We start from the raw sequence: 13,543 nt of genomic DNA, 5'->3' as shown, positions 1-13,543 counted from the left end.
GATTACAAATGGAAGCCCCTATAAAGCAGCCAGGATTTTACCAGGAAGTTCTATTGAAAATTGTTCATCAACAAACAATTGCCTGTTCTATGACTCATTTTAATTTCTTTCTCACAGATTTGGGGTACCTAGGTTCTAATAATGTCCATGATTATCCTGCTGCCTTGACTTGAAACTAAATTTCTAATCTTATATTTAATAATTACTGGCCAATCATTATTCAGTCCCTTATTTCTGTAATGCAGAACTCCTATAATAGACAGTTTGAAGACAAAGTGAACTGTATTACAGCTTCCCTCTTAAAATGTTGGCTGCCAGGTAATTATTGCCATGTTGACAGGCTGAAATGTTGCTGCTGATCATAATGTCTAATGTCCTAAACATTGACCAAGAGATATCTGTTTTTTCCCCTCATGTACCATAGCAAATATGAGTGACAGGGACTTTTCAAATGTGCTATAGTTAGCTAGGTGATAGTCAAAGGTCTCTTAGTCTATACAAGCCTTGTACAACATTTTGTACAAGCTACAAAATGTTGCTTGATAGAGTTTCATTTCAGCCATTAGAATTGTGTGTGTGTGTGTGTGTGTGTGTGTGTGTGTGTGTGAATAGAAGAAATATAACAGATTTTGGAGAGCAAATCATTGGCTTAAGAATTTAATTCTATCTTGACCATCAACAAATATTTCACAGTTTATTAAATATACAGAAGGAAGAATTGCTGACAGCAATTTAAAAAAACTAGGCTGAAAAATTAAATGACCAAATATTTTAACTTTGTTATTATGGAGATGGTAAATCTGATGGTAGAAGATAGAAGAATTGGACTAGTTGTGTTCCAAGTTACGGTATATGCATTTAACTATTAGAAAAAATATACACACACCAATGTACATTTCTTATATGCAGTCAGTCTCCAAGTAGACTATATTCGACAAATATATATGTTTTGATTTTTATACATTCTATTACAAACTCTTAATTTTACTGAAAGATAAATATTACCATTTTTTTCGGTGTATAAGAAGCACCTTTTTCCCCCCTAAAAGGGGGTGAAAATTTGGGTGCGTCTTATACACCGAATGTAGCCCCACCCACCCACTCGCCCCCACCCTTTGGCCTCTGCTTCCCAGCAGTTTATCTCCTTGCAGCAAGCAGCAAGAAGAAACAGCTCCTTTCTGCTTCAGCACAGCCTAATTAGCACAAGTTGATTGGATCGGCCTCCCGACTCTCAGCTGTTTTGCTCTCAGCTGTTTTGCGCGGGCCTCTGCTGCTTGCTGCAAGGAAGTAAATTGCTGGGAGCAGATTTTTTTTTTCTTGTGCTAAGCAAGCTATGCTGAAAATGAAAATGAAAGTAAAGCAGGCTATTTGCTGTTTGCTGCAACGAGGCAAAATTGCTGGGAGGCAGAGGCAGATTTCTTTTTCTTGTTTTCCTCACCAAAAAAGGTAGGTGCATCCGGTGCATTTTATACTCCGAAAAATACTGTAGCCTCCAGAGTGCAAATCAGGTTGTTTTCCTTTAAAAAGCAGTCTAAATTCAAGATTTGTATAGTTGTTCAGGAAAGTCTTATAACACTTAAAACTACTGTTAGATATTTACATAATAAATATTCCTATAGATATATATCGAGAAATGGATTGTCATTTGCCTTTATCCCTACAATCTACATGCAAAGATTGATAGATTTTCTGAATCTATGTTTCTTCATATGTGCTTCTCTTTACTATATTCATTCAGCAACCTTGGGGAAAAAACAGACCGGTATGATTAAGTATTATGTATATACCATTGCCATGATATGGAAAAGTAATTTAGTGTCAGTTTGTACCAGTAATCTACCCCTAGGAAATCTACCTACCTACTTAATCCCTTTCTTCCAGGCCAAAATATTGTCCTGCATAATTTTGGTGTCATTTGCAATTATTCCATTATATGTTAGATTCTGTATTAATGTAAAATCTTAAACTGAAACGTCTTTAATGTATATTATTTGTTAATAGATGCTCGTGGCCTGATCAGATGGATGCTGATGGTAAATCCTGAGCGCAGAGCAACCATTGAAGACATTGCCAACCACTGGTGGGTTAACTGGGGCTATAAGAGTACTGTTTGTGATTGTGATGCCTTGCAAGACTCTGAGTCCCCTCTGCTATCTAGATTCATAGACTGGCATCATCGTTCCAGTGGCCTCCAGCCAGAGACTGAGACCAAAATGAAGTGCCTTTCTAAACCAAAAGGATCCGAAGTCCATTTAGAGAGACAGAGATCCCTCAAAAAATCAAAGAAGGAAAATGACATTGCACAGTCGATCCAAGAAGGAGTTGATAACTCCTGCAAATTAAACTCCAAGAGGCCAAAAGGTATTTTGAAGAAGAGGAGCAACAGTGAACATCGGTCTCACAGTGCAGGATTCATAGAAGGAGTAGTCAATCCAGTATTGCCCTCCACTTTTAAAAAAGAACAAGAATTATGTAGAATAGGTATACCAATTAAGAGTGTTTTGGAAGGGGATATAACGGGTAAATACAGCACTAAGCAGTCTTCTTTAATGCCAAAAAAGGGAATCCTCAAGAAGACTCAGCAAAGAGAATCTGGATACTACTCATCTCCAGAAAGGAGTGAATCTTCAGAACTCCTGAATCATAATGAGGAGGTAGGAAACAGTGACACATCCCCAAATATCATCGAAACGTTAAGAATAGAGTCTTACAGTCATTCCTACAGACGGAAGGGTATTTTAAAGCACAGTAGCAAGTATTCCACCACTACTGCACATTCAGCTTTGATCCACTCTGACAGACCAGTCACGAAAGGCATGGAGGAAGCAAGTTTGGCTGTAGATGGATTATCTCGAAGTTACAGTCGCCCTTCTAGTGTGATTAGTGATGACAGCATTCTTTCCAGTGACTCTTTTGACTTGGTGGACCTGCAAGAGAACAAACTTAAAATAAGAAGCTGTGTGTCAGCTGAAAACTTCCTCCAGATCCAAGATTTCCAAGGACTTCAAAAAAACCGCTCACGACCACAGTACCTGAAGCGTTACCGAAATCGGACAAGTGATAGTTTTTCTCTTCTAACAGACATGGATGATGTCACTCAGGTCTACAAGAAGGCTCTGGAGATCTGTAACAAACTTAATTAGCAGATGGGGAAAAAGTAGGACTGGAGAGAAAGGGTCTTGGGTACCTTTATGATGGAGTTGGCCCAATTGTCAATTAGCTGACAGTGACAACATTGTTATAAGGAGAAGCCCTTTGAAAATACCACCTCATGCTTACTATTCAAACTTGGAATTCATGCAGTTAAAATACTACCTAACGTCCAAAGAAATTATGGTAATATATGAAGAAAACTCTCTTGCAGATAGAAAAAAAAAAATCTTCCAGCGCAGTAAATTGAAACTAGATTAAATGTAAACTGGAAAAAGGTACTTTTCATTTTTGTTAGAGAAGGTAACTAACTAGTGGAAAAGCTATAACTTTAAGAGTAAAAAATAATCAACAGTTACATATAATAAATTATTGGCAAATGGATTTATCAATCTTCATACTGATGAATTAAACTTCATCTAAGTTAATGAAGTTTCTTGAATTTCAACCAAAGGAGATCCTAATTCAAAAATACATGCAAAAAGGACTGGGATGCTTGCTAAAAGCTTTGTGGGCATACTTGTCCATCCAATTATTGGAAATGCTGGTTATAATAATTTTCTTTTGAAAAGCATTTAGCAATTTAAGTGGGAAATATTTCATTTTTTTTATAGAACTTCAGTTAGCAAGAAATAGTAAAGTAGAAAAAATGATGAGTTGAGAGACAAAAACCATTTTATTTTCCCATTAGCGGGGACTCTGGAAATCTGTATGCCTGCAATTAAAAATAAATTGTTTGAAGTGCCAAAAACCTTTAATAAGTTTCTTTTCACCACTTGTGCATTTATGTAAGTTATAGGAACCATAAAGTTTTTCTAAAGGATAATTTATGAAACCATAAGTATGTTATGCAACGTGTTCTAATACTGATTTAATGAGCTGCAGAATCTAAGTTTTATTAAAGACTTTGACTTTAGTTTTTGCAGACCTCAGTTTAGGACAGATTTCCAGAGCCCTGTTAATAGGCAGTGGTGTGACGGGCTAGAAGAAACAAAGTTATGAGGATGACTAGAAGGAATACACCCAAAGGTGCTTTTTCAAAAGGCAATTGGACTTTCTTGTTTTTTCTTTGAAGATGTTTTGCTTCTCATCCAAGAAGCTTCTTCAGTTCTGACAGCCCAGTTGTCTTTTGAAAAAGCACCTTTGGGACAACCATGACTTGGATGACTGAGAATCTCCATAGACATTTAGAAGGAGTACAGTTTACGAGTAAGAAAAAGATAATAGGGTAGTAGACTTCATGAGGAATTCAATTTAAGAATATATATGTATTATAGATGATATTGTTAGATCAGTTGAATCAAATTGGAAAAAACAAGACACGATTCATGGATGTAATTCTAAAATTGCAATTAAAGGTTTCAACTCCCATAAAGGTACCGCTTGGGTTTACTGGATTATATGAATGAATGTAAGCCTCTTTTTAAATAGGCACTATGTGGTTGATAGGCCTGGGCAATTGAGACTTCTGACTTACTTTAGATCACGCATATCCCAGTAAGCAGTTCAGAGTTGCAGTACAGTAACATTATTAAGGTAGTTTACACAATCAAAGTGTTGTAACACTTTGTTGAAAAAATAGGCCAAGTCAAATCTAACTAGGCTGAGAGCACTTCTTTCATTTAAACTATGCCAGCTTCATTACAAAGAACATAATTTGCCCCCCTTTAATTAGAGGCTCCAAAATTACAGGAATCTAGTGCCAATTCCAAAAGATTTCAAAGCAGAGATATTAAAATATTAGAATCAGGGGACAGTGTGGTTGTATAGTTCTCATAATTTTGTTGAAATTATTTTGTGTTAAAACTGTCTAAACATACAAATCAGAGGTAGGAAATCTTTTTGAAAAAGTGGATGCACTTGGAATTTGGGGACTATGATATAGATGCTTTCATGAAACAGCTGGTATGAGAAGGGAGCTTTAATGTTCTTAAAATGAATGCCATATGATCCTGTTCAATTACAAAACAAACTGTAACTGAAAGACTGGTAAGACTCTTTCGAAGCCTTCTCTAGCTTCTCTCCACAGAATGCTGTATACTCCAGCTTAATTTTGCATTATTTCTGGACAGATGTGCACATATCCAAACATTTTTATAGTCTAAGAATGCCTTTGAAGCCTATAGAGATTTGCTTTGTAGGAGATTAGCTTCTCCTTTTAAAAAGTAAAATACTGTCTTAAAAATTAAACAGAAGCAGCAGAGAACATGATGGGCACCATGACAGGTATATGTAGACAGCATGTTGCTACCATTAAGATTAGTGAATTAATTAATTTCCTTTTCCCAAATAACAGAAAGATCACTGTATTCTTCCAAAACATATTGGATCAAATAATCCAAAATGGCACTAAATGCTTATAGTATGCCTATAGTACTGTCCATCTGGATTTGTCAAGAGAAATGCTTCCAAAGGTATTCTAGTAATATAGTAATTGATTGTATCCACCTACCATATCCTTTGTCTTCCAGTTCTTACATATTTCTCAACCTTGTCAAGCAATTCTTTTTTCTATTCCATCATCTACTTGTACCATATGTACATTTTTGCTCACTATTCATTGTCTCAAATGAGCAATCAGATTTTATTTGGGCTTGAACTGATTTACTGGTTGGTCCAGCAAGTAATGATATGTTTAAAAACTCCAAATCTATAGTTCAAAGTAATCTATCTTCTCTTTGTCTCTCAGTATCCATTTTCACAGCTATCCATTGCCACTACAATAACAATTGTTTTAAGCATTCTGAACTTTGTTGACATTGAGGTCTCTTTCACGATTTTATCTAAGTTTGTAGCTGTCTTCCTTCTTAATCAACCTACACTTTAGATTGCATACAGTTCGTCTTTATTTACTGAGTTCAAACAACTAAAACCAACTTCACATTGACAATTTGTCTTCTTAATATTTAACATTAACTTGGAAGTCTCACATTTTATTTTTACCTTCATAATGAGTTCATCCAAATCCAAGCACTAAATATGAATCCCAGAACTATGTTTACTTAATCAGCCTCACTGGATTGACTGGTAAGAACATTTGTTAAGAGATTTCCACCTTAGAAGAGTATATATGTTTCAACGCACAGCTAAAAAAAAAAAAGCATAGTTCAGTAATTTCCATAAATTTTGCTTTAAGATAAAGACCATGTTTTGATTCATGAATAAGCAAACCTTTTTCCTTTGAGAACAAAGGACTGGTCTCAGTTTTCTTAGAGTAGAATAGTGCTAATTGCTACCTGTCTTCAGCAAGCCCAGTTTAACATGCAGTTGATAAATATTGAGACAAAAAGGGAACTCTCAACAACTCCTGGGAAGAACTAGGAATTGTCCTCACACTTAGCTCTATGTTATAGCCCAGGCCTGTCATCTTGTATACAAATGTGAATGACTGATTAACTCAGTGTTTCTCAACCTTGGCAACTTTAAGATGTGTGAACTTCTACTCTTAGAATTCTGCAAGTTGAAGTCCACACATTTTAAAAGCTGTCAAGTTTGAGAAACACTGGTTTAACTGATTGCTGCCAAACTGGAAAAATATTCTGTAGGGACTTACTGGCATATTATCATTCCTAGAAGAACCAGAACTCTTGACTGCACATTGTTATTAATAGTGCTGTGTAATTTTTTTCCCTTATTTAATTTGCAAAGAATTTTTTTTGTCTTTAAAGTTGACTTTTTTATTTGTTTTCTTTTAATTTATTGGTCTGAAAGCCATTTCAAAGGTATAATAATATATTTTGGTATAATTTAATTGGTTCTGCATTATTTTACAGCTTTGGCCAAAACATTACCTTAAGAAAGTGTTTTGTTTTTCATTTTGCTTATTGGTTGGTTTGATTACTTTGAAGCAGAGGGAAACGCTGGATAATCACCCAAAGTGTTTGTATTTTTAATCTGATCCTGTCTTTTTTATTAAATAAAAATTGATAAAATGTGAATGGCGTCTGTTTCCCATCTTCAATGCATCCTCTGTGAGAGATCAGCTTTGCAATAGTGTTTAATGGTTATTTTAAGGAACATTGTGAAATGTCCGGGAATATGCACTAGAGAGTTGATGACATCTTGACAAACAGTTTGTGCAATGCTCTAAAAATATGTGAGCATCTTTGTCATCTCACACCATTGTTTGGCAGCTCAATCTCTTAAATTTCAGATTAAGATGTAGAATACCTGGAATGACACTGAAGTTGATTTCCTAATAAACATGGAGGTTTGCAGAGCATGTGAGTGGACGGCCTTCCCATTGATGGGAACTCTTGTCTCACCCCATTCTCCAGTTGTTGAGTTTCACCAAGCCTCTTCTCATTCTTCCTGATAAGAGATTCATTTCCTACAAACCTTTAAATGTTTATAAAAGGACACATTTGTTTCCCTCTTGATGTTTTGCACATTCCCCTCTTTGCAATTTGCCAAACTTGTGCAAATCGATACCATAAATTTAAGTTTAAAGGGGTTTCTGGTTTCTAATGAAAGTGCAGCTTAAGTTTTTAGAAGAAACTTGTATTTAATTTTACAATTTAGTACATGGACCTTGCTAATATGTGGTAAAAGAGCAGAAATCATACATTATACTAAAAGGAAAAAATAGTGTTATACAAGTTCTAATTCTGGCTACTAGTTGTTATGATGTTCAGTGGACAACAAAGAACCACAAAATTTAATTTTCAGAAACATTGCTTCCTGAGAAAATACCCTCCAAAAAAATCCCCACACCTACCAATCCACATTTTATATATTACGTTCTTTTTGACAAGAGTATTATTCCTGAAAACCATTTGTTTTGTTTCCATACATCCTTATTTGATTTTATTGCCATGTTCTTCTTGATTTTAGCTTTGGCACAAAAACATCAGATATTTTTTGTTAATGTTGGCTATATTTGCCAGGTGCCATGCCAGGTGAATGCTACCACATTTCTTTTTTTAACTTTTTTTCTCATTTGAGACAGAATGAATTTGTAACCTCTGAACTTCCTTTGCAGCATCTGACTAGGTTATCCATAATTGCATGTCACTGACCCATAGAAATTGTCAGTTGCCTGATAGAGTGGCTGACTTGTTTAGCTAAATTGTCAATGTTAATGCTGACTTCAGAAATGCAGACCATAATAAAATCAAATTGAATTAAATCAATACAGCCTGATCAGTGAAAGCCTAGCAGATGACGTGCATGTAAATCTCTAGATGTGATATTGGCAGATAATTACAGACATGAAAATTATATTCACAGTATTTTGTGCAGATTTGCTTATAACAAGAACCCTGAGCCTTTATAACTAAATACTTGGGCTTGGGAGGAGTTAAGCTTACTAACATAAAAAAGATTTTCCTTGATTGACTCTAAATTACATCAGAACTGTTGCAATAATCTGAAAAATCACATTTTTCTTTTCTGATGTTAAAATAGAATCTCTTTTTCAGATGAATTATTTTTAAATTTTCAAAATAGAAATAATTTCTTAATTTGAAATGACTAAGAATAACATGAGGTCTGGGGAGAAAAATAGTTACGACTGTACTCAAATGGAAGAAGGAATATTGAGACACATACACAGAATAATTTATCACCTGCATTGTGTGGCTAACGTAATAGTTAGTCCTTGATTTATGACCACAATTGGAAGCAGAATTTCTATTCCAAGATAGTTAAGTGAGTTGCACCCAATTTTGCAACTTTTTTTTGCCATAGTCATTTAGCAAATCATTGCAGTTGCTAAGTGAATCACATGGTGGTTAAGCAAATCTGGCTTCCCTCATTGACTTTGCCTGTCAGAAGCTGGCTGGGAAGCTTGCAAATGGTAGTCGCATGGCCCCAGGATGCTACAATCATTGTAAATACATGCTGATTGCTTTGATCACATTACCATGGGGATGTTGCGATGGACATAAGTGCCCGGACTGGTTGTAAGTCACTTTTTTCAATGCGACTGAAACTTTGGTCACTCAATGAATAGTTGTAAATTGAGGATGATCTGTACTTAACTAATCCTCATTTTTAAAAAATGAATCTTAGCAACATCACCCCTTGGCACATGTTACTTGTTAAGATTGAATTGCTATCAGAGTATTTTAAAATGAAATTTAAATTCAGTTCAAGCTAATGTTTATTAACAAGTACACAATTAACAAATTTAACTATCCCCGGTAACATATATTTCCTCCTATAAGACAGTTTCTGTGTTGTCTTTGTCAGCGGCAATCTTCTCTGAACTCAAAGTAAAGAAACTTTCATTTAAGAAAAAATAATAAAGAGATTCTTGGAAAACGGGAATTAAAGTTAACTTAAAAGCTGTTCATAATGTGGTTAATATTTCTAAGGTTAGACAGCTGTGATGTCAGGAATGTAGATCTGGCTGTCCTTCTCAATGTGGTAACTTTCAGATGCATTGAGAATATGAAGCTATATATCTATCCACAGTAGTCAGCTCAGTCTAATAGATAATTCTTCAGAGTATTTGAGAGGTTTGTCACATATAATATATTTTGCATAAAAGTCTGAAGAATTCTATTTAATGAGACCACCGATATTCCAGAAATACAGTTCCTGTGAATTTATGAGTGCATCCATAAAAGCTAAATTACTTCATGGGTAAGAATAACTTCTGCTTTCAGTGCATTGAAAAATGCTTAAAGAAAAGAACACGGAGTGCTTCATTTTTTGTGTGTGCGAGGAAGAGAATGAAATGACCTGTTTTCTTTCGCTGTAATTATTAAATTGATTTGACTGAAGTTAACATCTTTGTAAGTAACACACTTCAAGACTTAGTGTTTATTCATGGTAACTTGAACTATCATTTGACTCAATTTTTGTCGGTCAACTAAATGAAAACTGCTAGATACATTTCAATTATTTCCACAAACTTTAAGGAATTAGAACATTTTGAGAACTGAACTATCCTTTCTAAAATTGCAACAACAATTAAAAAAAAAATTGAAAAGGCCATAGTGATTTTTTCAATTAGGTCATCTGTTGCAAAGGTCATGAAAAGCCTTGACCTTTCACCATAGAAATATCTCCAGCTGCATAGACATGCATATGAGATAGAAAGCTTTTTGTTCAGACCCAGCAGAGCAGAAACAAACTATTGTTTAAAGGTCACCTCCATTTGCTTTGGTTGTTGAAGAGGGACAAATTGCAAAAAATAACACATTTTAAAGAAGTTATTGCAGATCTGGCCTGCAAAGATTGCAGAATGTTTATTTCCTAAGAAAAGTCCTTCTGGGCTCAGATGGTAGCATGGTCATCTATGCATTCCTCAAGTATTTATATCGGGAGCTTGCTATAATAGAAACAGGAGTAGTTAAGTTAATATCCCAGTTAAATACCATGATTAAAATATGTATCCTTTGTCTGAGAAGGCAGGGCTCCAAACCTCCACTTCCTCTAGATTAGTGTTTCAAAAATCTCACCTATTCTGTTAGCCATACCAGCTGCTCCCTTCTGCAGTTCATATTTTCTGTCAGCACTGGTTGGTGAATTTTAAAGACTGTTTCTGTTCAATCATTTTTGTCTGGCCCATCAATTCTAATGTGAAAACTGGCTGCTGCTGGGTTTCTGTGGCCGCCTTTGCTTTTCTCCTATTCCCTATTCCTATCTCCACCTCCCAATCCTCCCAGAAACACACGAACCAACATACCCTTGAGAAGGAAAGACATAGAGGTTGCTATATACTGACATAACAGAGGTAGTTCTTGCTTAGCATCCACTTGTTCAGCAAGCATTCAAAGTTACAACAGTGATGAACGAGGGAGGCTTATGCCATGTCCCCATAGCTGCAACCATTGCAATATCCCACCCACAGTCACATGATCACAATTCAGGAAACCAGTTCGCAGTTAGAACATTGCAATGTCCTGTGGTTTACCTAATTGTGATTTGTGACTTCCTGTCAGCCTACTCATGTACTTTTCTTCTCAGAAGCTGGCAGTGAAGATTGGCTATCACACACAGGCAGGACCCTGCAATCTCATAACCGTGAGCTGCTTGTCAAATATACAAATTGTGGTCATGTGACTATAGGACAACAATCCTGCGGAATTCACCCAAAGGCAACTGGGAGTGGTGGAACTGCTGTTATAAGTTGGTGTAGACATGTGACATTACACCTTACACTGTTGTTAAGCGAGGACTACCTGTATTTGGTACTGGAGTATTACATCTATGAACGCTTTTGAGAAGATCATAGTTGACGCTTTAAACTGCATACTCACATATATAAATACTTGATATTTGAAGAGCATTTAGGAACTTGTCATTTATATTTTATAATAAACAGAGATGCAACTATTTCTCAAGAACAGATATTTAGTCAGTAACTTTGCATGCCTCCTCTAAATAACGCTCCCTTTATAGAAGCCAAAAAACTTCACTCTCCCTCGCACTAATAGTGTTACATAGCCTGATAATAAAATTTATGCAAAAAAGTACCAAGTAACCAAGTCCAAGCTACAAATATTGATTCATTGATTTTTAAAATGTTTTTATTTATACATTTTTCTTTAATATACATAAGTATTCAATAAACAGTGTATTGTCTGGGTCATTTTACATATGTATTTACATACGTATACATATATACACAATCTCTACTTATATATAGTAATATTCTTCCTACTTCTAATTTCTAATTTTATTATCCAACCATTGGTAAAACAAATCCCAAGTTAAAAAATATTCGGTGTCTTTTTTATCCTTTATCTTTAAAGTTAACCTATCCATTTCCACACAATCTAATATTTTTTAAATTATATTTTCATCTGGAGGAGTTTCCTCATTTTTCCAATGTTGTGCAAATACAATTCTTGCTGCCGTCAAAACATGTAATATTAAATCCCTTTATTGTATTTTTCTGGCAAAATACCTAACAAAACTATTTCTGGCTTTAATTCTATATGTTGCTTTGTCATTTTTTCTAACCATATATGCATTTTCATCTTATTATTATTATTATTATTATTATTATTATTATTATTATTATTTTGCCTTTGAGCAGGTCCACCACATATGATAATACGATCCCGGTATCTGGTTGCATTTCCACCATTTGGCGGACATGTTTTTTTTTGCTACCCTTGCCGGTGGCAAATGCCACCTGTAAAACATTTTATACAGGTTTCTTTGTATGTAATTGCCATTCTCAATTTATGGTTTCTATCCCAAAGTTTTTGCCATTTATCTAATTCTATAATATATCCAAAAAATTTTGCCCATGTTATCATTTCTTTCACTTGTTCATCTTCCATTTAAAGACTTAATAAATAACTATATATTTTCTTTATTAGCTTTTCATCCACACCTAATAGTATCTGATCAAGTATTGTTGGTTCTTTATAGAAACCACTGATTTATTGGTTGATTGGAATGGGATGTTCAGTATAAATTGCTGGAAAGGAATATTTTCACCAATTTTTAGAAAGATAGTAGGAAAAGACAGGCCTTCCTTAGGAATGTTGTTAGAGAAAATTTATTTCTCTATAGCTGTGCCTATTAATGGCTTTTGGAATGTACAGATACATAAGCCAATCAGAGGGCAGCTAATATGTTTGAATCTCCTGGGCCCTCCCCTAACTGTCACAGTTAGCAGTATAAAAGGAGATTCTTAACAGAAACCCTCGCTCTTCACTTTGCTCTTCAGTTTACTCTTCTGTCTAGTATTGTATTGTCTTCTAGGATCTTCCGTTAGATAATTGTGAGCAGTTTGGAAGTCCGTTAGAAGAGCAGTTCTGTGGTATATAATAATATTCTTCTGAGGAAGAATAGTCATAGATAACATAGCTTAGAGAGAATAGATATATATATAGGTAGATAGCTGACAGTATAATTTATCATAGTAACTAAGTGCTGTTTATTAATTGAATAGATATTGTTATGTTTTTATTATGTAAATAAAAACATTTACTGTTAACTGCTTCAGAGGCTCATTTGTTTAAGTAGAATTTCATAGAGATAAAGGTTCATGGTTCATTGATTTTATTAACCTCCACAACAAATGTGATTACTAGTCTTAGGATTCACCACAGAAACTTTTTTTTAAAATTAGTTATCTAAGACAGAATAATGACCCCAAAGCCCCCTGTGAATTTTATGGCCTTGGCAGGGAGTTTGAACCAAGGTTTAAGCATCTGCTGTGTTTTTTTGTTTGTTTCATGCTCTGAACTACGAAACAGAAACAAATAGGTTTTTTTACCTTTTGATTTTTTTTTTAAAGATGCCAACTTAATTTGATCCAGTGACTGTGCATAACATTACAGTAATGTCAGGTTACATAGTTTTTATCTTGAAGATGGCAATTGAAGATGATGCACTGAATCACATACCAGACCAATTTTGTTCTCCAAATAAAAGACTTAGGAATGTGTTAAAGGAAATGAGGGCTTCCCTGCTAGTTTCCTCT

The 13,543-nt window shown here is 34.9% G+C and overlaps 1 protein-coding gene across 1 annotated transcript in view; it reads left to right on the top strand.

Moving 5' to 3' along the window:
* NUAK1 (NUAK family kinase 1) overlaps positions 1-5,335 on the top strand; it is a 61,101-nt gene extending 55,766 nt beyond the window's left edge. Inside the window, exon 7 of the mRNA XM_034403520.3 lies at positions 2,002-5,335. Within this exon, the coding sequence (XP_034259411.1) occupies positions 2,002-3,143 (1,142 nt within the window). The 3' untranslated portion in view covers positions 3,144-5,335. The remainder of the gene's footprint in view (positions 1-2,001) is intronic.
* The last annotated feature ends 8,208 nt before the right edge of the window (positions 5,336-13,543 follow it).

This window comes from Pantherophis guttatus, chromosome 7 (genome assembly GCF_059756535.1).
Source record: "Pantherophis guttatus breed Tessera chromosome 7, ASM5975653v1, whole genome shotgun sequence".
NCBI lineage: Eukaryota > Metazoa > Chordata > Lepidosauria > Squamata > Colubridae > Pantherophis > Pantherophis guttatus.
This window is presented reverse-complemented; position numbering and strand designations above follow the sequence as displayed.